General features: G+C 35.4%; 1 protein-coding gene across 1 annotated transcript in view; it reads right to left on the bottom strand.

Annotated features, from left to right (window-relative positions):
- The window catches only part of LOC125670974 (uncharacterized), a 55,448-nt gene that overhangs the window by 3,742 nt on the left and 26,963 nt on the right, over positions 1 to 24,743 (bottom strand). The window contains exons 34-59 of the mRNA XM_056163460.1: positions 24,019 to 24,290; positions 23,115 to 23,184; positions 22,748 to 23,013; positions 22,323 to 22,398; positions 21,583 to 21,854; positions 20,922 to 20,991; positions 20,055 to 20,317; positions 19,870 to 19,927; positions 19,272 to 19,537; positions 18,777 to 18,840; positions 16,624 to 16,889; positions 10,960 to 11,017; positions 9,416 to 9,687; positions 9,213 to 9,276; positions 8,541 to 8,812; positions 7,985 to 8,048; positions 7,596 to 7,855; positions 5,555 to 5,606; positions 5,200 to 5,447; positions 4,928 to 4,988; positions 2,771 to 3,051; positions 2,001 to 2,067; positions 1,524 to 1,783; positions 937 to 1,227; positions 496 to 601; positions 147 to 385 (exon numbers count right to left, since the gene is read on the bottom strand). Coding sequence (XP_056019435.1) covers positions 147 to 385; positions 496 to 601; positions 937 to 1,227; positions 1,524 to 1,783; positions 2,001 to 2,067; positions 2,771 to 3,051; positions 4,928 to 4,988; positions 5,200 to 5,447; positions 5,555 to 5,606; positions 7,596 to 7,855; positions 7,985 to 8,048; positions 8,541 to 8,812; positions 9,213 to 9,276; positions 9,416 to 9,687; positions 10,960 to 11,017; positions 16,624 to 16,889; positions 18,777 to 18,840; positions 19,272 to 19,537; positions 19,870 to 19,927; positions 20,055 to 20,317; positions 20,922 to 20,991; positions 21,583 to 21,854; positions 22,323 to 22,398; positions 22,748 to 23,013; positions 23,115 to 23,184; positions 24,019 to 24,290 — 4,538 coding nt within the window. The remainder of the gene's footprint in view (positions 1 to 146; positions 386 to 495; positions 602 to 936; positions 1,228 to 1,523; positions 1,784 to 2,000; positions 2,068 to 2,770; positions 3,052 to 4,927; positions 4,989 to 5,199; positions 5,448 to 5,554; positions 5,607 to 7,595; positions 7,856 to 7,984; positions 8,049 to 8,540; positions 8,813 to 9,212; positions 9,277 to 9,415; positions 9,688 to 10,959; positions 11,018 to 16,623; positions 16,890 to 18,776; positions 18,841 to 19,271; positions 19,538 to 19,869; positions 19,928 to 20,054; positions 20,318 to 20,921; positions 20,992 to 21,582; positions 21,855 to 22,322; positions 22,399 to 22,747; positions 23,014 to 23,114; positions 23,185 to 24,018; positions 24,291 to 24,743) is intronic.

Here is a 24,743-nt window from a genome sequence, read left to right as displayed (position 1 = left end):
TTGGAACAATTGATTACACTCCATACAACTTACAATGCAGAAAATCCATCTACAGCCTATCATGTAAGCGGTTATACTGATAAAGTACATGTATTTAGAACTCTAATTCAGTGACAAAACATACATGTAAATAAAACATTCAGTACCTTGGTTTTGCTTTGCAAATGCATCTGCAATAGCATTGGTAATTTTTTGCTTTTCTTTCGGATCAGTTGCTCCTTTCAGCTTCAAGGTTCCTGCAAGTTTTGGGGAACATCCACAGGGAGCAGCACCAGCCTGACCCAAAGGTTTTGTAAGGTCATTTCCTGAGGGTGTGTCCACAAAGGTCGGGTCAGGGTCATGACCTTCTAAAGCTACTGTATATTGTACAGGTGTTACTTCCTTACTGAGAAATATAAAAATATAGATATATACTTCCATAAGCAGACAACAAATCATCCATATCTAATTTTGGCAACTACAGTTTTGATGATAGCGGATTCTTATTGGTCTTACTTTCCATTGCCGACAAGTTTTGTTTCGATGGTAGCACTTTCAGTGTCTCTTTTCTGTCTGTTTGTGATGTCTTTGATTCTCACTGTGAACTTCTGACTGTCTATGCCTAAATTTCATACATGTATATTCAAAAGACCATTTACAAAGAAAATTACAAAGTAAACCCAGTTTTTAATGTCTAGATAACAAGGTATCCTATATATCATGTGATTATTGATAGGAAGAAACTTTTCTCAGTTCAATCATAACTATCTTAACATCTCAAATTCTCTGAAGACTAAAAATTGGTTTGTAAATAGGCATATAATAAATGAAAGATTCCTAATCATGAGAATCATTTCAGTGAATTCTACAAAACTTCATTAAGTTCCACTGTTCTGAAGTCAAAAACCAATTTTCTCTACGCATTGTAACTATATTCATGGAAAAGCTCAAAATTACCTGTGTTCTTGCTTGTCCACACAGATTTGAGGGCTGTCTGGACTTTATTAACTTTAATAGATGTCCTGGAACCCAACAAGTATTCTTTCCTGACCTTGGTGGTATAGCAAGGACACTGAGATTTGTTCACTTTCTGTAGCTCCGCCTCGACTGCAGCAAAAGAAGGAGGTGAAAGTTTTAGAGCATCTGGACTGGACCCATTGACTGTGACCGAGTACTTGAGCTTTGTGACATCTTTCCAGCTATCGCTGACGTATTTCTGGGTACCAATGGTAGTCACTATTACCGTCCCTTAAAAAAAATCAAAGGTTTTAAGTTTGCTCTAATAATTTTTTCTTACATGTAAAGATAATTTTTTTTTTTTACAAGGAATAAAGGTAAATATGGGAACACTTTGCAATCTGCTTATGATACACACCACATTTTAACTTTTTTTGAAAGATACAAGTATTTTACAGGAACATTCCTTTACAGATCTGATACCAATACAAGTATTTTAAATCTCATTTAGAATATACTTGACTTTGTTTATCAATGTCACATTTAGCCAATGATTGCTTTGTACATGTATTTGGGTGTAACTGTACCTGAGGTTATACTCTTCTGCCAGCTGCCTTGGAGTGCTTTGTGTGTATTAACAAAATCCTTTAGATGACCTTTAATAAATATGCTGTATACTTCGTTCTCCGTCTGATTGTTCAAAATGAAATGACCATTCAGAGAGGAGTCATTCTGTAGAAGTCTTATCAGATTTCCACTAAACTTGGCAGACTGCAGTTTTCCTTCCCATGGTTCCACAGTTTTGTTGTTTATTTCAACATGATAAAATACCCTGGTGACCCATGAACTAGAAAACACCAAGAAATCAGCCTTTAAATTTCAAATAAAAAAGATAAAGTCCAGCTGACAAGGGAGATAATTTCTTACATTAATGAATTCCTCCATGAAATCATTTTAAGGAGTAGCTTAATTCTCTATAACTGTTTTTTTTCTAAGAATAAAAGTTATCATTATATGGATTTGTTTTTACTGAAAAATGGAGGATTTCACTCCCATGTTCTTACCCTCCATTAATCGTCCTGTATTCTTTAGTGGAAACAATCTGGCTTTCCAATCCCTTATACTCGTCTACTGTAAAATTATCAAATATATATTACACAGACTCGAAAAGCAAGCACAGTTTTATATTTCTTACAAGTTTACATTAAAATCCAACAAATTCCCTGTTATGTGAAGCATCCATTTGAATTGCATTACATGTAATAGTCCTTCACAACTTTACAAAATATTACAGATTTTGAACAGAAACTGTTGCTGAACTCAATCATCCTGATGCAGAAGAAACCGAAAATAAAATAAAAATGTAAGAAATTTATAAAATTTCAAATAAGTCAATTAAGTATTGAATATGACTTCCTACCATAATGGTTGGAGAAGACAAAACAAAGTTGTTTTGAGAAGTTGTAACTTCTGCAGGTGGACAGAAAGACAGAGCCATGGTACATGTATATAATATTATCAAATGACTCTAACTCCAGGAATACACGTACATAAAATAAATGTAGTAATCTAAGTAGTTTTCTTTCTTCTTAACAGTATCTGAATGTACATGTGTGAAAATGTGATTGAAAGGAAAGATAAAATCCCAACATTGCTTGGTCAGGTGGGTTTGTAGCAAGGATGTAAAAATCCCAACTTTAAATTCTGAAAATCAAAAAGAAACGAGTCCTATCAGGTCTGACAGGAAGACGCTGGACAAAGCAGTCCCTTCGAAGGCGATACAATAATTGCTAATACACTAACGTTGTATATCATCATCGCTTTAATGTCACACCTGAAATGTATGTATTCCTCCATGCTTGTGTAAATAGGCTGTTCAAACTCAAAACATTACTGGCCGACATCGACACATTCCTAAGATGTTTAATAGACACATGAAACAGGGATCGAGTTCTGTAGGGAATGGAACGATAAACAGCCAGCTTGGAATTCTGGGAAGACAAAGCAATCTGGACTTTCTCAAAGTCAGGCTTGACAGTGATATCAGGGGTGATAACTCTGGTGAGGCCTGAAGACTGGTAGGATATTGTGTATAGGAATGCAGATAACTGGAGACTGAAATTAGAATACTTTTATTTTACTAAAAAAACTTTGAACCCTCAACTATAAAATGTTATATCTGTTAAGACTTTGTAAGTTTGTCACTAATTTTGTATGCCTTATAATATCACCACACACTATACAATAGGTTGAATACATGTCTATTTTACTTAAACAAGAGACCCACAGGCCTCATCGGTCACCTGAGTATTAGTTAAAAGTATCACTAGCCCCAAGGGCTACAAAATATATAATAATCTAACTATTCTGCATATTTAAGTTAAATTCTAATATTCAGCAGCAGCAGTGTTAAACAAAATGTGTTCCTAAAACATAAATGCCCTCGAAAGTGCCCATAATGATGAAAATCTACAAAATACATGTACATGTATAATATATGTTACATCAATACTATATGACTATTTTGGATCCGACCTAGAGTCCAAACCCCGGGGTTGTGAAATTCACAAATGTGGTACATCCCTTTTTGCTTTTCTTAAATCTGCATAGAGTTTTTGAGTATCAATAAAATTAAAAAAGAAGTCTTTCAAATGATAAAGACAATAATGACTATGATAATTTTGGTCCCGCCCTGGAACCAAGGCCCCTACGGTCATGAAATTTACAATTTTGGTAAATCAAGGGCTACCTGCTCCTTTTAAATACCCATTTAGTTTCATTTAGTATCAGTAGACTAAAGATGTTATTTAAATGTTTCACACATGAACACACAATATATACCAAGTTTGGCCCTGTCCTGGAGTCATAACCCCTACCCTAGGGATCACGAAATATATAATTTTTGTAGAGGCCTTACTCCTTTACATCATTATGCATTTAGTTTCTCTTACAGATGTGTGGTTGTAGAGAAGTGGACTTTTAAAAATTTGTCAATTTTGGCAGTTTCTGCCCCACCCCTAAGTCCACAGTGGTGCAAGAGTCCTGAAATTTACAACTTATGCTCCACTTGTCTCAGAGATGCCTCATACAAAGTTTCAAAATAATTCGAAGGTTGGTTAAATTACCAAGAAGTTAGAGAATATCATTAAAACTGAAGGTTGCTTCCTGAACTGCATCTAACCAAAGAACTAATTCATGTCGAATGACTTGTACAATGATCAGGAACTGTTGAAATGAATTTTTTAATATATATAAGGTATATGTTGAGTGACCTTTACAAAATGACATTGAGTGACCTTTGTTTGAAAGCCTATTACTTATTTGTGTGACGCATGTATATGATCAATACCTGTTCAAAATGACGCATGTATATGATCAATACCTGTTCAAAAAGCCGTTGAAATAAGGAACTTTTCCCTCAACCTTGGCCTTTCAAAAATGACCTTGAGAGACCTTGGTGCAAAAGATCGATAACTGTTGAAGTATTGTTGAAATGAATGTTTTTTCCTAATAAATGTATAAGGTGTATGTCCCGAGTGACCTTGACCTTTCCAAAATAACCTTGGTCCAAAAGTCCCCTGTCCTGAGGAATATTTGTGATTAATTTTTTATAAGAAGTTTTAATTAGGAGATGGGAAATCTTATATTAAAACTGTTGAAATAAGGAACTTTTATGTTCTGAGTGACTTTGACCTTTACAAAATGACCTTGTTACACATGCCCTTGTCTCAAGGAACATTTGTGATCAGCTATATTAATTTCTGATGAAAAGTTTAGGATATATGCTGGGACGGACAGACATGACAGCAACTATATGCTCCCCTGAAATTTTTAAGGAGCATAAAAATGTTCAACTGTTAATGAATGGCCGACGACGATGGACACAGTCCAATAGCAATGGTCACCTGAGTCACTCAAGCAAACTAAAAGAGCCAACCTACAATGGAAGACACTGAGACAATACAATGCTAGATATAAAAATGCTTCTTACCCATAACTGCCTACGAATGAGTCCATTCCATTTACCAGTGAAACAGTCATGTTACTTGAGACTACAAGAAAGTTAAATTGAATCATTATTCCAACATCAATTCATATGTTTTCATGTAAAGATAAGATCTCCTATTAGGAAAACTTAATCAAATACTAGTAGCTAAACCCATTATATATGAAACTGGGTCTTATGGAAAGCACAACAACTATTAATTTTTAATATCAGTACTGGATATTTATAAATTCTACAAGTCAGTTTCTTTATGTTACCTTGAGAGTGCTGTTGCCAGGTTTGTGTCAGAGCAGCCTTCACACTGGATCTGTTTACAGACCACCGAGGGAGACTTGCATACAGCCTGAAGCAGTCGGAATATCTCACGGAGGATTTCCCTGTAAATAGCTTTAGCCCTACCCTCGTTACCAAGGAAGCATACACAGGCGGTTTGGTCACCGAGGGATATATCAGCTCATCACCAAAGGAATGTTCGACAAAGTAACTGAATTTCGTCACCGGTGTTCTGCAATTCAAAATATTCCAATACACAGTTTTAATCCTCATGGGTTTAATTTGACAAGATTAATCTTTTACTTGTTCAATTCTATTTTCAAGAAATAAAAAACATACCCTTTGTCAGAAAGATATTCTTCTCTGAACAAATTACCAACAGATGCAGATACTGAAATGAAATACATTAAAAATTATGCTGAATTAAATATCATATCATCTTGTTCAATATTTATTCATGTAGAGACATTCAATTATTCATTATGATACATGAAAGAAGAACTCATTTATTCAGTATCAGCTCCAATTATACTAAATCATAGCTGCAGTTAATATAGTACCCACACAGCAATATGAACGATGACCTTCACGTTAGGTAGATTTAAAGTAGTACCCACACAGCAAAATGAACGATGACCTTCACATTAGGTAGATTTAAAGTAGTACCCACACAGCAATATGAACGGTGACCTTCACGTTAGGTAGATTTAAAGTAGTACCCACACAGCAATATGAATGATGACCTTCACATTAGGTAGATTTAAAGTAGTACCCACACAGCAATATGAACGATGACCTTCACGTTAGGTAGATTTAAAGTAGTACCCACATAGCAAAATGAACGATGACCTTCATGTTAGGTAGATTTCAGTTTAGTGTAAATCAGTTATCCAACGATGAGGACGCAGCTAACTAAATTGACTAACTATATCTCATACACTGGAGTCAGGACAATGATATTGTTCATATTCTGTCATAGAACCAGGCTTGGTCCATGTTCAAAGTCAAAGTAAGAGGCACTTGGCCACATTGCTCACCAGCTAGGTAAAATTAACTTCTAAGATGAGTAAACTTTTGAACTTTGACCTCAAAACAAGAAATAAACTCTACATCAAAATCAGTTCATCAATAGAAATATACACTGAAAAAGTTTTAGCAATTAATTATCTTTTTATACCTTCTTATGCATTGAAAAGTTAATTGGGGGTAAAAAATATGCAGATCCCTCAACAGTTCTCACCACAAGTGCCACTGATTTGATTTGAACATATTCTATTGTATAAGTGCATATTATACAACAGTTTGAACACAAGTTCTTTCAACTTACGGGGTTCTCATCTGTCACTGATAAAACAGTTAACCCGGCTATGGTTCAAACTTGCGAACAAGATGCATCAATGTTAGCACACTGGGAAATAATTTGAATTAAACTGAATCTACACGAGGATGCTGTCATTTCCATTTGACATACTGTAGTCTTGCTGTTCCACAAAAGATTTAAACAAGATTTTCCCCATCACATTCCTGAGAAAATTTCAGCCCCTTTCCATGGCCCATGGAATGTGATATGAAAAAACTTGAATCTTCAATATTTGATGATGTTTTTTTGCATACATGCATACATTTTATAATTCTACAACTCATGGTTCAAGAGATTTCTAATTTAGTCTCTTCATTTATTATTTGCCATTGAATGAGATATCACCATTTATTCAAACATATTTAAAGCTCTTAACTTAAGAATACTCTCTACCAAGTTTAGTTAAAATAAGCCTAATGGTTTTAAAATACAAAATCCCATTTTCATAATTCTAAATTAACCCTCCTTTGAGAAATGTGTGGTCCTTCATTAGAACACACTTGGATCCCCTTTAAACAAGGGCGCTTTGTGTCAAGTTTGGTTGAAATTAGTCAAACAGCTTCTGAGAGGAAGTCCATTATGTGAAAAATTAATAATGACACAAATGCAGATAACAGAATTTTTTTTAACCAGATAACTAAAGCCTTTGGCTAAAGAGAGCTAAAAAATGTAGTATAGAGTTATTAAAAGTGAGCTACAAATGTAGTATGGAGCTATTTTTAAAATCTAAGCTAATTTTGTAGTTTAGAGTAACCATATCATTTAAATGGAAGAGCTATCAAGGGTGTTCATTAAAGTAGAAAAGTAACATATACAAATATTTGACAATCTGTCCTTGCTTTCAAAACTTTCTAATGATCAATAAACTGATTAGGTCATCTCCTAAATATTTACTTCACTTTAAGTTTAGTCAAAATGGACCTCACCATGGATCTGGCGAGCAAGAAGCTAAAAAGCATACATTTCATTAATCATCCAAGGTTAAAATAATTCCTGATGTTTCTCGGAAACATTTCATACCTGTTAGTTTTAACCACTCCTTCTTCAATTCATCAGAAATTTGTCGAGTTTTCTCAATATTTTGTATTCCTTCCACTTGTAATGAGAACATTTCATTATAGGAAAACACTTCCTTATCCACAGCAACATATTCTTCTTTCCTGGGTGACGTGAAGTTGAGGGCAGAGGTCAAGGTCGTGCTACTGACCCCGAGTTGGCGGGATACGTCTATTGTATCGCCATTAGTTTTCGTCACATAGTTGTATCGCCATAACATTTGTCTGATCATGAAATGACAAATTACAATACAATTAGAAGGATGATTATATGCATATCCTTTCCTAGGGATCACAACTTTGCAAGCATTTGATAACGGATGAAGGATTTACTTAGTTCATACATGTACTCACCCTGAGCTTTTATCCACTACTCTTTCTTCACTTCTGACAGTGAAAGTGAAAGTGGAGGAGATATCTGGGGGAAGAAAAAGTTGAATGAAGCTTGTTGTTTTTATGAATGGGACAGAATGGTTCTTGTCGAATAGTCTAAATGCATCACTTTTGAGTCGAAACCAACAACTAAAATAGTGTGGGTTGAGGGATTGCAAGATAACTTATTGAATGGAAATACTTGCAAATAATCTTTCCACCATCAATAATGTTAAAATTGAGACTCTAGGAATCAGCATACAATACACATAACTGTATTTCTTTAATTTTAATCCCCCCAGCTTATGACCTACTTAACAAGAAGAAATCAACACAATATCATATAACTTGTGCAGAGTCTGCAGTTTGCAAATAAACAACCATTATTTATGAAGGCAAGGAATTTTCTATTAATTACATGCATATTTATCTTGTATAATTGCCATGCATTGATTGGGGGGGGGGGGGGGGGGGATTCAGTGCATTTGCACTTTTTAATGTAACAATGATTAAACTTCAGATGTTCATCCTCACTCACCAGTCCATGTTGATTTCAAAGCATGCAGCAGCCTGTTCTCAAACTTGGACTTGTCTGATAGGAAAACTTGTCTGTTCATTACAATACTGAACACCTGGGTCATTCGGAATCCCTCGGATATATTTAGCACTCTTCTTGACACTCCTGTGGAATCCTCCACTCTAACGTGTTTGATCAATGCATCATGGGATGGACCAGACATCAACTGTCTGTTCATGGTGAAGTCTACATTTTCACTCTGTACATGGTACAGCAATCTGAATGCTGATTCTCTACATAAAAAAAAAGAGAATTTAGTGTTTTTGCAGGTTTATGTACAAAAGCAGACTGGTAGAATGATACTGAATTTTTTATACAGTAAAACACGCATATAACAAACACACTTATAACGAATTAACACTTATTACAAACACACTTATAACGAATTAACACTTATAACAAACACACTTATAACGAATTAATTAACGCTTATTACAAAGTGATTCTAATATTCCCCTATGAGAAGAAAACAACAACAAAATTATCAGATATATCAAAGTTCGCTTATAACAAACTGTTTTTCATTGGCCCTGGAGGCTCGCTATAACTGAGTTTTACTGTATATGAATATACCCGTGAATTGAAATATATCGATCAAATAATTGGACATGCATCTCTGTGAAGTCCCCTTACCCATTGTTTAAGAGAATCCTTTCCTGCTTAACAATGGACACCTTCTGTATCTTTTCACCACTTACTGTGAAGTACATGAAAAATTTTGTCTTGTAAACAGTCACTACAGAAAAACTCATTCAAAATTTTCTGATGCAAACACAACTTTGATCATTAACCCCAACGAAGTGAATAGGAACAAAATTAGAAATCATCCAACTTGCCATTCATGGATGAATTCCAAGCCTGGATGAGTTGACCCTCCAGTGCTGTGTAATTTGCCACCCTGCCATTCAGGTCCAGCCTGTACAGATCAGAGTGGCGGAACACTGAGTGACTACCACCAAAGATCCGGGAAATGTACTGATAACTGGTGCCCGACTTAACCAAAGTGACTCTTTTTGTCAGTGCTCTGGATGATAAAGGATCTAGCTGTGTTGCTTTCCTCATCTTTAAGTCTCCATTTAAGGTGTACAGAACTCGACTCACTGAAACTCTACAGATCAGAGAACAAAATCCTAAGGAAAATGTTTCAACATCATGCATGTTAATGTGACGTGTAACCGAGCGGATTTTACTAAAATTATTCAAATACAATAAATAATAATACACAAAAGTAAAACTATTTTCCACAATTTAAACTGAGCTAACTGCTCAAAAAATGACTTGTTCTGATTCGTGGGATAAGCCCAGATCACTTCTGAGAACCGTTAAAGAGACAAAAATAATAAAACAATCAATTACAACTTTGAGACGGAGCAATGATTCTTAGCTAATAAAAAAAAACTCAAAATGGGATGGGAAAACTTGTTGATTCAGATGCTGGCTCACTTAACTAAGTATGTATCTTTTATTATAAAGATTGTCCTTATTATTAGGGAGATAGGGAAGGAAAAGCTTGTTCAGCCACGTCTAATCCCTGTCTTACCTAAGGTGTTTTCAGCTCGTCTTCTACCAACGAAGTGAGGAGCTGCAGTGACTGCGCTCTTTATATACTACCTAGACTGATTTTGATTGGCTGATAACCTTTCTTGATTTTCAATGCATAAAAGAGTTCTAACATATTAATCTGAATTTTCTCTGATCATCACATTAACATTGCAGAAAAGATTAACAGCATATAGTCAAACCGAAGTCAGGTCTCTTCCCATATAGAATATAGTCTCTTTAACTCTCCTTGAAGATACATATCCTCTTATAAATGCCCTTAATTGTCTCCTTGTATAGTAGTTAGAGCTATATGGACTGTGGATATCGGCCTAGGTAGCTCAGTGATTAGAGCACCTGACTAGTAATGCAAGGGTCTTAGGTTCGATTCCCGGTCCAGCAATAGATTTTCTCCTCTCCTATACTACACTTATTTCAGTGGATGAAAAAAGCAGATTTGGTCAAAGGCCATATGTGACCCCAATTCCACTTTGAAAATTTAAATACACCTACAGCTTATGATAATGTCCAAATAAGAAATATTTTTTGGTTTTCATAAAATACATATAATACCAAAGATATAAAATAAACACAATGTCATAAATTTTAGAAAATCTCTGGTTTTAAGGCCGGAGTTATGAAAGATTTTCACTAAATTTCACATTTTACAAAAAATTGATATATGTTATATACATACAAATTATATGTCAAAATGGGGGCCAAAGAAGGTTCCCATACTACTTTGTTCTTTAGACATTTCACATAATGGAAAATTGGGAGCAAATTTTGTGGTTTGATTTAACTTTGAAAATCATTTGTTATATTGTGGTTCTTATCTTACCCTTGTTCAGAAATTAAACTCTCTTGTGACATGATCTTGACTGTTGAATTCTTGAAATCTGCAAAAAAAGGTATCATATGATATATACAGCTAAAGGAAACGCCAATGAAGAGAAGTCAACCATGATTCATTGTCATTGGAATTTCTCTGTTTAGTGGACAGTAAAAGTTTATACCTCAATACCACCGATATTTCAATATAAGCAATATTTCAAATTAATCAGTGTTTTGAATCAAAGAATAAGAGACTGAATAGTCAGGGATTTATTATCATTTCAATATACCGTATATACTCGCCTGTAGGTCGGTTCGCCTATAAGTCAGTTGTATATTTTGTAGGCTAGCTATTTTGGAGGGATTTGCCATTGACCTGCTTTTATCGCAATTCACCTTTGAATTAGAACGCTTTGGCCGATATAGTATTGCGTTGTGTGACGACACAATTGAATCTGTTTGTAATACAATTGCGAAATGCAACAGAAACTCTCATTGGTCCATATGTATAAGTCCGCCCAAATTCCCTTATACGGGAGTAGTCAGCATTTGAAAACATGACGGCCAGATGCTAGATGGAAAAAAACTTCAAAGGAAGAAAGAGAAAAAGTTGTATTCTTGTGTTGTTGTCTCATAAATTTAATATAAAAAAAAATCCTAACATATTTTCCTACTATACTTGTGTCCAAACATACCTTCAAATATTTATTAAAGCCCCATACGACCCAAAAACTCGATCACAGCTTTTGATGATTTCGTTCGTAGACATAGCCATGTTAGGTAGCCAGTCAATTCGAATCCCGGTTCATTTCCATATTGGCACAGTAGCGTCTAGATGTGTACTAATTCCCCACAAATATTTTAGCTAAATTGTTTAAATAATATACCACCCCAGTCCTATTAAATGATAATTATTCAAAAAGCTAAACTCACGGCAGTGCGGCTTTCATTAGTCATGAGCGGCCGCGCCGGCCGATCTCCATCTAATGGGCTTATGTAGCATTTTCGTTCATCTAGAGCTTATTTTACCTAATTACAAAAACTGGTACAAAAATGTTTTAATTTCTATTAATTATTCGTGTTGATAATAAATGAAGAGCGAATACATAACTTACAACCGATTTTATGAATAGATACCAATAGCAAGAGTTCGAATTGACCGGCTACCTAAGATGGCTACGTCAACAAACGAAATCATTTGAAGCTGCAAGTTTTCGGGTGGTGTGTGGCTTTAATGAATATTTGAAGGTATGTTTGGACGCAAGTATATAGTAGGAAAATATGTTAAGATTTTTTTTATATTGAGTTTATGAGACAGCAACACAAGAATACACCGATTTCAGGCCTCAACCGTCCGCAGCTTTTTGTGACCCGTAAATCGAAGGTTTTTATAAGAGGTGGATCTTTTCAGAGAGCTATGTACAGTTCTCCAGCTACACTGAATCCGCTCGAGAAAGTGGGCGGGCTGTAATCGGCCAATGAAAACTCTTGTTGTATTACATCAAACATGTCATTCAAATTGTTCAATCGTCTCATTCAATTGTGTCGTCACACAACGCAATACTATATCGGGTAAAGCGTTCTAATTCAAAGGTGAATTGCGATAAGTCAGTTTAACTTTTTTCAAGAATCGGTGGACAATTTCAAATCAATGCTCTAACGTTTTCACCTCTGTTTCAAATAATATCTTGTGAAATGCACTGATATTTACCGGTATTCAATAAATGAATTTTAATAATATACACTTGAGATGAATAAAATCATTAAAATATGTAAACACTAGTACTTTATGCATATAATCTAAGAATACGTGAATAACATAACATGTCCAGTCAACGTAATCATGATAATCGTCGGAGTACGAAGTTGTTTAAAGAATACTCTACATTATTAAGCTGTCCAGAAAAATGCTAATCTTCTTAGGACTCGCCTATAAGTCGGATATAGAGTTTTGGACCAATTCTTAACTCCCAAAAATCTGACTTACCGGTATAGGCGAGTATATACGGTAACTAATATTTCAATAGAAGTGACTTTAATAGAAATGGGCTGAGCTGTATACTATACGTCCATGATTAAATGACAGAATCGTACGAAAGCCCAGAAGGCTCATTCGAGATTCGAAATTCAAAATACGAGATTCGAAATTCAAAATCCAAATTAACCAATCAAAATGTAGGTCACAAAAGATTAAAGGATAGAGAGTACATGCATATAAACTTAAAATATGACAGAAAGCTTATTCTTCTAATATGTTTACCAAACAACGAAACATTTCTTTTCAAACTACAAATGTTATGATGTATGCTTAGCATGCAGACAGGCCCATAGCTTTGGGTATTTGGGTTGATTCATAATATGGGCAATATTTTGACATTATAAATCATGTCATTATATGCAAACAGGCCTGTAGAAAGTCATGTTCATAGAAAGCGGGGAGGGGGGTGGGAGTGAAACTAGGTCGAATACACCTCAAATAGTACACTTTAATTGAAATGGAATCGAAGGTTATATGAATAAAATTAACTGATGACATCCCGTAGCAATATATTCTGATTTTAGACTTTTGGGGTATGCAAGACATTGTTGATATTCATTAAAGAGATGTTCAACAAATATACTTATAACTCAACTCATGTAGCTTATTCGGGGGGGGGGGGGGGGGGGGGGACGGGACCCAAGCACCTGTGAACTATGTGGATGAAGGAAAAATTATAATATGATTACTGGTATTGATTATCGAGTGTTTAATCAGACCCAGGGCTCGAAATTAGCGAGAAATACTCACAAAATGCAAGTAGATTTGAAAAATAGCGAGTAAAAATAGTGGACACTTGAAAATCTTAGCAAGTGGTGATTTACAAACTATGATCGTATTGTATCCGTTTTATATGGTGATGCGCTATTCGCTTTTCTTAAACTTGCATTCAGAATCATACAAACGCTTACATGAACGACCGATTTCAATAACCGTTTCTATCCGGATTTTTCTTTTAAGTTTTTTAAAGAAACTCGGAGTCAAACAAATGCTTTTGAGGTCGGACATCGCATTATGATGAAAAATATAGACATGTGCCACGAGTCCTGTTCACTTATAGGGGTGATTAAATTGAATTCAAAGTATGAGGTTTTTGTTATTCATTTATCTTTTTAAAAAATCGGAGTCTATGTTTAACCAAGTCTTCCGGTAGTCATTTTTATCAGAATGACCTACATGGTATCTACATCAATTTATTGTCATATTGATGTCGGGTTGTAGTGATGACACGAGTGCACTGCTCGGCGCGTAGACAATTATCAAAAAAGTCCATGGGACTCGTGCTCGTGCTGCTTATAAACCATGAGTCCGGGATTTGCTTTGAAAAATCACTAGTGACACCCCTGATATGGCATGAAATTGGAAGACATTGGATCTAGACCTGCAGTAAACAGGTTGTGGATTAGAGGTGCGATGGTCGAGAAACCTAAACATTGCACCATATGACTTACGTAATTTAGTCTTGTTCAAATGATGCCTACATGTTGACCCACTAGGATCAATGATGGGGGAAGTCATTAATTAAAACAAAAAAAACTATGAAAAAAGAGCACTTCTTCATTATTTTTATTTTAGCTTGTAGGTTTTCATTTTAGCCTGTGGATTTTTTACCCACAGGCTAAAATTAGCCTGTGGTAGAAAAAGTTAATTTCGACCCCTGAGACCCGTAGCCAGCCGGCAATTTCAAAAAGGGGGAGGGAAGGGAAAAACCGACTGGGAACAAACCACCCATTTTAGTGTTTGACCAAATATCCACAGACACCTGAAGTATCAACACTACTACCAACACCCATCCCCCCTTTTTCTGACTTCTTTTTTTTGCGGCGAAAATTTCTCTGAAATGTGTGGATTCCTTGTCTATCAGATCCTAATTTTTATTTATATTTATAATCGTTTCACGCTTTTTGTAAGCTTTAGAGATTGGCCTTCTATTGGTACAACAAACTGTATTCTATTTATATACCGGTAGAAGGCCAATCTCTAAAGCTTACAAAAAGCGTGAAACGATTATATATACATGTATAAATCGAAATAAATCGAAATAGGGATGGGATCGACAAGGAATCCACACATTTCGGAGAATTTATCGCCGCAGAAAAAAAATCAGAAGGGGGGGGGGGGGGGGGGGGGGGGGTAGTAGTGTCCATACTTCAGATGCCTGTACAAATATCTTCCTCACCCGTTCATTTTTTATATGTGCCTAGGTGTAAATAATAGAGAAAATTCGAACCATGAATAATTATTTCTCTCCCATCTATGTTGTCTCTTTTTATATTTTTTTTATGTTTCAGGAAGCTTAACTACGTGCATCATTAGTTATTTTTAAAAAAAAAAAGCTTGTCCCATTGATTTATATTTGTACACGTTCATGTATGTTCTATGTTCAAGAATGTATAATCTCAGGAACCGGTAATTTTGTCCGTAATAGTAATAGTAGGGTTCTATACTGTATCACCCCCTAATATAGTGATATAGTACTATAGACCCCATCTATTATCATATTACAGACAAAATTACCAGTTTTTGTGATACGTAGGCTGATATAATCAGGGGCGGATCCAGGAATTGCAGTTACGGGGGGCGCCACTTTATGAGAAAGTGGGTCCAGGGTGAAGCCCTAGAGGGGGTCCAGGGGGCGAAGCTCCTGGATTTTACAGATTTTATGGGGCTTGAAATATTTCTCCTATTTAGTCATTTGAACTATTTTCTATCATTGTAATAAGGTGAAATTAATAAAATGACCCAAATTTTCAGGGTTTTTAGAAAAAATTAAGTTCTCCCAATAAAGTAATTCAAGGAATCAAAAGATTTTGTCATTTATTTCTCCGGGAGTGGAAGAAATTATTACTTCTTTTATCGTTTAGTACATTTTTCTAAACAAGATACCACGATTTACCTTAAATTTGAAAATTTTAGGGGGGGGGGGGGGGGGGGGGGGCGCCCCCTTTAAATCCACCACTGATAATATGAATCAGTGCATAAGATAATTTTTAAAACGTGGATAGATTAGTATTCTGCCGTTATCACGCACGTAGTTAAGCTTCCTGGACACTAAAAAATGTAAAAAGATACAACATAGATCAGAGATAAATATATATTCATGGTTCGAATTTCCTCCATTGTTTATATATAGATAACTGGAAAAAAAATCAAACTAGAATCAATTGTTGGAGGGGTATCATCGGTTAATAGGCTTCATATACAATTTCACATTAAGGTATATCATGATGTGCATTCGTCATTATTTGACCTGGTTATCACATACAGTGCAGAATTAATATGTGGGAGCTGGACCAAGTTTTCTGTCCACCTCCCTTCCCGCTTTCTACGGGCCTGTCTGCATGCTAAGCATACATCAAAACATTTGTAGTTTTAGAAGAAATGTTTCGTTGTTTGGTAAACATATTAGAAGAATAAGCTTTCTGTCATATTCTAAGTCTACATGTATATGCATGTACCCTCTAACCTTTAATCTATTGTGACCTACATTTTGATTGGTTAATTTGGATTTTGAATTTCGAAATTCGAATCTCGTATTTTGAATTTCGAATCTCAAATGAGCCTTCTGGGCTTTCGTAGAATCGTGCAGCTTTGTCACACTTAAATAGAAATAAAAAGATGGTAGAATCATACTTGTTGCCCAATCAACCATCCAAGCTGCAGCTAACTGACGTTCCATTACTTTATAATCCTTGGTGAGAAGCGGTTCCATGAGATCCAAGGTGAACAACCACTCGTATCTATACACATCCGCCTCCATGACAACTTGATATTTGTAGCTGGTTGACAAAGAAGTCAGTTTCTGCTGGAGGGCTGTTGAGTTCACATTACCCAGCATTCCACTGTCGACAGTAGCTCCATCCACAGACAGGAAGTACAAGATCTTGCTAACTAGTCCCCTGCAAACATAAGACTGAATTTAACAAGTGAGATCTTGCTTAAGAGGGTCACGACTCTCTTTGGAAAGCAAAAAATCTGGTCATTATGCGTAATGGTATTCACGACATAATTACAAGAATTATGTGTTTATAAGTGTTTATATTTCCAAAATATTTACAACAGAAATATGTATGTTGTGTATTCATTGAAGAGAAGCATTGTAACTAACACTGGCACATTTTGAATTTTTCAAGACTGATGGAGATGGAGAAGTTCAAAGTTGGACAATTCACACGATAAGAGCTAGGGCATTAAAGGTTTCATATTTTAGTTCAAATCTGAAATCAGACAGTGTGTATTTTCTTTACAATATTAACATGATTGAAGATGATGGCAAAAATGACGAGTGATTAGATGACTTTTGTGCTAAAGTATTTTTACGCAATATTGCGTTTTGGCATGTTTTGTCCGATCGTTTTTAGCTCCAAACCCAATAGTGTGCATTACACAATGAACAATAAGCTCCAGGCTGTCCTCAATGACTTTTTTATTCATGAAAAGCTGTTTTCCAAAATTTGTTGGAGATACATAAATATCATTTTCTTTTTGTTGGCGTGTCGGCTGGCCCCGATAAGGAACTCTTCTTGGTAGAAGCCATATTACATAACGACTACAATCCCCAATTTGTCAAACCAACTCACAGATAATTGTTAACACCTGCTATGATAACTTCTCGGTGATGTACATGACCATCAGCATTGTTTACGTAGATCCAAGCTTGTGTTGCAAACTGGAAATTACATGCGCGATCTAATTTACAAAACCAAATCCAGAAATCGGGTGAAATGAATGACCCTCTGGGTCATAAAAAATAATTGGGTACAGATAAAAAAAACTGGTGGAACTAGCTGCAATAATGTAGCCCTCTCTGATTTTTTTTTTTTTTCTTTTTAAGGGAGAGGGCTACAACTCCTTAGGATCTCCGTAATGGTGCAAATGCGGGAGTGATTCACTCCTGCAACATTTGCGCTCATTCTAAACATTTCCTGACTTTCTTTACGTAAATAAAATAATATTCTATGTTTCTTAGTCAATATATAAATTTACAACCTGCAACTTAAGATTTATGAGGCTCTATTCTACCGTTTTCAATAATTTTGATAAATTCCAATTTCTCGATTCATATTTGTGCGCCATATTTGATGTACTGAAGTTTCAACTTCCGGTTGTCAAGTCATTTGCATATGCCATATAAGGCAGTATTTACATCAATGGACAAGTATGGAGGCGAAAGCTATTTCATCGGTATTGAAAAGGTTTGAATTTAATATCAAGTTAAAAACCAAACAGCAGAGTGTAAATTCTTTCTGCAACAATATGATTTTCCTTTCTTTGTCGAAGTGGCTCGAGTAACTACATTTTCGCGCTGATTGTCAATGTTTAGGCTTTTCATTAGATCCACCTACGAGATCTCGCGATAACAAGCATGGCGGAGCAGACGAAGAATTTTGCATGCTGTACATTATATTTAATGAAAAACACCTTTATTAGACATGCCCGAGCACAAAGTTGGTACTCCTTTTGGTGTAAACAACATTTGGGACTAATACACAGAGTTTATTATCGGTTATTCATAGAATTATTTTGCACCATTACGGAGATCCTATGGAATTGTAACCCTATCCCGAAAACGTCAGAATAAAAAAAAAATTGGATAGGGCTACATTATTGCAGCTAGGTGTAACCAGCAACTAATGTGACTCAATAATAGTCAAATGTAAGTTTTCTGTATAGTATTTTCTTTTTGGCTGTTTTTGTTCATAATTCTACAAATGAAATTACTTGCATTTCCCTCTGAATACTTGTAAAGATGAGATAAAACTGATTTCCTCACAGCTTTAACTAACCTTTCAGAGCTAATATAATTCTCCTGACTGAGGACGTCAACAGACACATTCTTCAGTCCAATATCTAAAATAGCAATGTAATGGTTATACAAATGTTTCCATAATGTGCAAATTTTTACATTTTCAATGTTTTTGCCTTCGACATCTTGACCAATATTACTGAAATAATAGCCATATTTCCTCATGAAGATGAACAATATGCTTATGAATCTCGACAAATATGGCACGACTATTTTAAAGACTGGGAATTCTGACAGAAATGAAAGCAAAATGCAAATATACAAAATAAAATTAATTTTTGAAAAATACAGTAGGGTATGAACTGCAATGCTTCACACCAGCATACTTTTCATGAACACTGACACCTTTCATGAGGTATACTGGAATAAAGCATCACAGTTCATGCCCTTATGCATTTTTCAAAAATAAAATTTACTTCTTTAATAAATGAACATCAATGAAGATTTTAAAAATCCTCCAATGAAAATTCAATACCTGCTTCAGTCCATGTCTTTCTGAGTACATCTGTGACGTGAATCAGGTCTGACCTCAATACAGCACGGGAAAGGATGACTGTGAGACCGGAGGCGTATCTTCTGAGTGTTTTTGATTGGATCGTCACCAGTTGATACCTCCTGCCTCGGGTGTCACTCCATGTAATGCTGGTCTGTAGCTGAGTTGTATTCACATCCTCAGACGTCCTAGAGTCCATGTACACGCTGCCCATCCTTACAAAGACTACCAATTTCCACAGCATTTTCCTGTTGTTTTAAAAGTGTAGTCAAAGTAAAATAAAGTGGTTTTATGAAGAAAGGAATGAAATATACCAGAACATTTCTGTATATATTTTTCCGCAAATGGAAGATTTCCTTTAGCTTAAGATGTACACAAGTTTTAAACCTGAAAACCATGTTACTATATTTTAAATGCAACTGTTTCACAAGGATTTTAATTGTTATATCGTGTCTGTAACTATGTTTTTATCCCAATTTTTTTTTTATTGTCCTCCATCATTTTATGATATGCATGTTATCAGGTACCAGTATGCATTTATATGTTTCCTTATTAACATTTTACAGTATTATGTACATACCCATAATTGTTCACATATCTCTCTTGGAATGATACCGTGGCAGATGCATTTGTGTAACCTACAAGTAAACAACCAAATACGTAAATTTACAGGAGAACTACCAGTCAATTTCATACAAAATTCCCTTCTTTTCCAACCAGAATTTAATGCCAATTCACTCTCAAATAACTCCTCATTCACAGTACCTTTTGAAGTCCAGTATTTTTTCAGTACACCCTCGAAGATAGAAAAATCTGCCGACTTCACTTCTGACTTGAGATACAAAGCAAAATGTATCCTATAATCCAGCATGTCATCTGAGCGATCCAGAACTCGGTACTGTACACCTTTAGGGTTGGTGAATGTGAGATTCTTCTGTAGTTCTTCTGGAGGCAGATTAGGGATCTCTAGAGGATCGACCACAATGTCCATTGTTTTTATAACGTAATCCACCTGCCACACTGCACTACTGTAAAATACAAACACTGTCTTACAAGTCAATAGCAAGTGCATACAAATCCCTCCATAGCCACGAAGAATAACATCAGTGCTTATTCAGTTTCCATGGTTCAAGTAAATGAGAATCACAGATTCTTTCTGGATAAAACACTGTTCAATTGTATGTTAATCCCATCTGAAGCTGGGCCATATTCCTATATACATAGGGGGACTGAGACATCTCAGGTGTATATAACTCCCATCTGAAGCTGGGCCATATTCCTATATACACAGGGGGACTGAGACATCTCAGGTTTATATAACTCCCATCTGAAGCTGGGCCTATTCCTATATACACAGGAGGACTGAGACATCTCAGTTTTATCTCCCATCTCAAGCTGGGTCATAATGATATACCCATATATATAGAGAATTAAGACTAAGATATCTCATTTTAATTTCCAACTGAAGCTGGGGGTCATATACCCATATACTCTGTGGGATCTGAGACATCTCAGGTTAATAATTCTGGAGTGTAAGAACCAGCAATCTAAGGTTTTAATAATTGGTCTATACACCGAGACATTCATAGACAGCGACGTATATTTCATTGCAACAAATTCATTTGTCATTACCTGGCATTTACATTCACAAATCTGGTGCTCCTGTAGATTCTGACTGATGTTTCTTGGTCCTTTAATGTACCTGTAAAAATAATTTACTCATTAAATTTGTACTTGCTGAATCAAAGTGAAACCTTTGTATACTATACTGTAGAATCATTTAAATTCGTGGGGGCCAATTTTCGTGGATTGCTGAATTTTTATGGGTTCGTGGGGACGTAATTTCGTGGATTTATATATTTATAAGAAAGATAACTCTGGAATGTAAATAGTTGTCTTTATTCGTTGAGGATGTAAATTTGTGGGTGAGTGGTACCAACGAATTCCACGAAAATTGAGTCACCACAAATTCTACAGTAAATCAGTTTCACAAACTTGAACTCTGTGATCTTGCCTTCAATTGTTCATCTAGACATATTTCTAGGCATGCTTAATTTCTTCAACATTACATATATACAAGAGAATTTTGCTTTTATGCTGATGTAATCTCAAGTTACCTCAGCAATATACATGAAAATAAAGTTTTCACATATATATAGTTTTACAATATTTAAGTCATAAATCCTTCTCCAAATTCTTTATAATTCTAATTTGCAAATATTCAATCATTAACAGACAGTCTAAAAATGATGTGTTCATACTTGGAGACATTGCAATGAATCATAAATATCACCTGGTTGTAGGCGCGTCCACGCTGCTTTGAGGGATGCCTCGAATTTCTCTTGCTGACCATATCCAATTTCTGTTTTCAGGTAGAAAGAAAACATCATCCTTGACCTTATCACAATTTCTTTGATGGACTTGACTGTGTATGGTTGACCTTTGACATTGGTCACATTGGCAAGGACTTTGGAAAATTCCACTATTTCCAAGGGTTTATGAGTCATGGATTCTATCAATGTACTGTTGGTTCTCAAGAAGTAACTAAGCTTCCAGTAGGATACCCTGTGAAAACAAGATATCAAAACAATAGGTTAGGAAGTTCAGGCAAACACAATGTCATCAATATCAACACTGAAGGATGTTGACCTAGAATTACTGTTTGTATTTCACACTGCAAAACCATTGCACACACTTTTCCTAGAATAGTTACATTTGCTAAATTTTATTGTTTACGTAATGGGAAGTTAAATCTCTCCAGCACCGTAAGACTCATAATGACATTGCCTTTTCCCAATTTTCATGGTGCAAAGCAGATAAAAACCAAGACTTCCCAGGATGAGAAACCTGTCCATTACAGGTTAACCCCTGGCCAAAGCTGGTACTCATTTACAGCTGGGTGGACTGAGACAAAGCATATTCCAGTAATTCAAACCAGCCAATTGTCAATAAACACTTTGCCAAGTGCTCCCCATTTTGTACATGTACTAAGCTACATCTAAGAAAGAAGCAGCAATTTGAAAATTCACAAACCCTTTGCTATCAACAACTTCTTCCAGGAAATCCTTGGTGATTTCATCAATGGTTAAACAGTTACAGCTTTGATACTCTAGAAATAAAAGACTCTGGGTCATAAATCAACTGAAGTATTAGAATACAAGTTCATCTAGTTGATATACTGATCATGGAATCAACTCAACAAAAGATATTCATTCTGTAAAGCTATGCTCTAGGAATTGTATAACCAATTACAGTCAAACCTCAATATCTCAAACACGATGGTGCTGAGAAAAAACTTTGAGATATCCAAAGGTTCAAGACATTGTGGTTGAAATACATAAGAATATGTAGTTGGGACTTCCAACTCACTTCGACATATCCATGTTATTCGAGATATCGATGTTCAAGATACCGAAATTCAACTGTATATGCACAATTCTGAAATTACGAATCTGTACCTTTAGATTTTTCCCATGTCCTGAGTAAATGCAGTTTGATGCTGGAAAAATGTAATGCTGCTACTTTGGAAGTGAAGTAGACGGAGAAAGCATTCCTGTAGCTGTACAACAGGTCACTCTTCTTGATGACCCTAATTCTCTGTCCGTGGACCGTTGTGACATTGGCCAAGAGAGTTGTCAGGTGTTCATGGTCAACACTGACCACAGACGAAGCTGGTACATACTGACCGCCCAGTTTTATAAAGTACAGAATATTCCAGGCTCTCCTGTGGAACACAGAATCAGCTTGATTAGTCATGCTTCTCCCAGATTTTTTTTTATATTAATTGTTGTCAGTCTGTCAGATATAACTGCAAAACTAACTTACACATTCTGTTTGGTAAAATATTCTTCCTGTCCTGCAATCTCCACTGATAGTGTGCTCCTGAGGCCAGCTTCTGTAAAATTACGCATTATGTAAATCCATGATTCTCAATCAAAGCATGGTTTTGTATAGTCTTATCAATGTCAAATTCCCCTGTACTTTATCATTACCAAAACTGTTCAGTAGTTTTCTACACCCAATGCCCAACCTCATGAAGTTAGCTAATGAATCCCACTTACTCATTAATTCATAAAAATTCAATTAAGCAATGATTGATTTTTTAAAAATTCCATGACTTTCAAACACCCATTCTTTAATTTTCAAACGACTTTCAATGACCAAAATAACTCAAAGACTTTCCATAATGTGTACAAACCCTGATAATTATATAGGCATTCTTACAGTAAAAAACAACCAACATTATAATTTTTTAAAAACAATTTTTTTTAAAATTCAGAATGTTGGTTCCTTATTTTACGCCAGTACTTCATATCGCAAAATGACTCTTAGAATTCAAATCGTGAGAACAAGAATCCTGGATAGGACTGTTGATCAAGAATTTTTACGTGTATTTTAGCAATATGAAGTTAAGAGCGAGTAATCTCATTTCACGAGTGATGCTTTTCGCTAAATCATGAGATAATATATTTCTCGTGTATATTTGGGAATCTACGATACTTAATTGGTGATGAATCCTCAACATTTCGAAACCTATCTTAGCTGTATATAATGCCCAATACGTGTCAGACAAAAGTAAACAGAGAGAGAGAACACTGTACATTGGATCAAATAAATCACCTACAAGTTAATGTTTTCTTATATCAATGGAAACAGATACATACATACATACACTTCAAAAATGCAAGCTAAAATGCCATGCTCAAATTTCAAAAGTAATCATCTGTACCTGTGACATTTTTCTTCAATAGTTCTGCAATTTTCTCTTGTAGCTTAACCTTTACATTGCTGTCAAGCTTGGTGTTGATGGTCACAGATTTGGACATGCTTTTGATGAGGTACTTGGAGGCATCAAGGTTTGTGTGCCACTTATAAAGGGTCTCTCGCGGGCCCACAATGGGGAACAAATCTGAAGCGTTGATATTTTCTGTCACCCGAGAATCAACCACTGTTTTAGTGGCATTTCGTTTCAGAAAGTAAATCAACCTCCAACTTGAAATACTGTGTATATAAAAAAGGTTTTCAATCACTGAAAATTTAAATGATGACACATAGGTACATGTAATTCTTTAATGGTCTACATTACACTGAGGAACATAAATGATTTAATACAGAATATTGGAACCACTATTCTATCTTTGATTCTGTTTTCAGTATTAAGTATCCAATGAGATCTCGTTTTCTGCATCAACTTGGGCAACATTTCAGGAAAGAAGGACATGTAAATATAAGATGGAGAGATTGATGCACATAATGTGAATGTTAATGACATCATTGCAAAGTGATGGGTTGTTAAAATTACTTGAGAAAATCTAACAAACTAAGTAAATATCCGTATATGGTAGACGAAATACCCGGTAGTGATTTTTTTAGTGTATGACATTGTTGCCTTTCTCTACCAACCATGAGAAATTTAACCTATAAACATAATCTACTGACTCATGTTTTTGGTTC

This window comes from Ostrea edulis, chromosome 4 (assembly GCF_947568905.1).
Source record: "Ostrea edulis chromosome 4, xbOstEdul1.1, whole genome shotgun sequence".
In the NCBI taxonomy this organism is placed as follows: domain Eukaryota; kingdom Metazoa; phylum Mollusca; class Bivalvia; order Ostreida; family Ostreidae; genus Ostrea; species Ostrea edulis.
The sequence above is the reverse complement of the archived record's forward strand: the minus strand, read 5'-3'. Positions and strand labels throughout refer to the sequence as shown.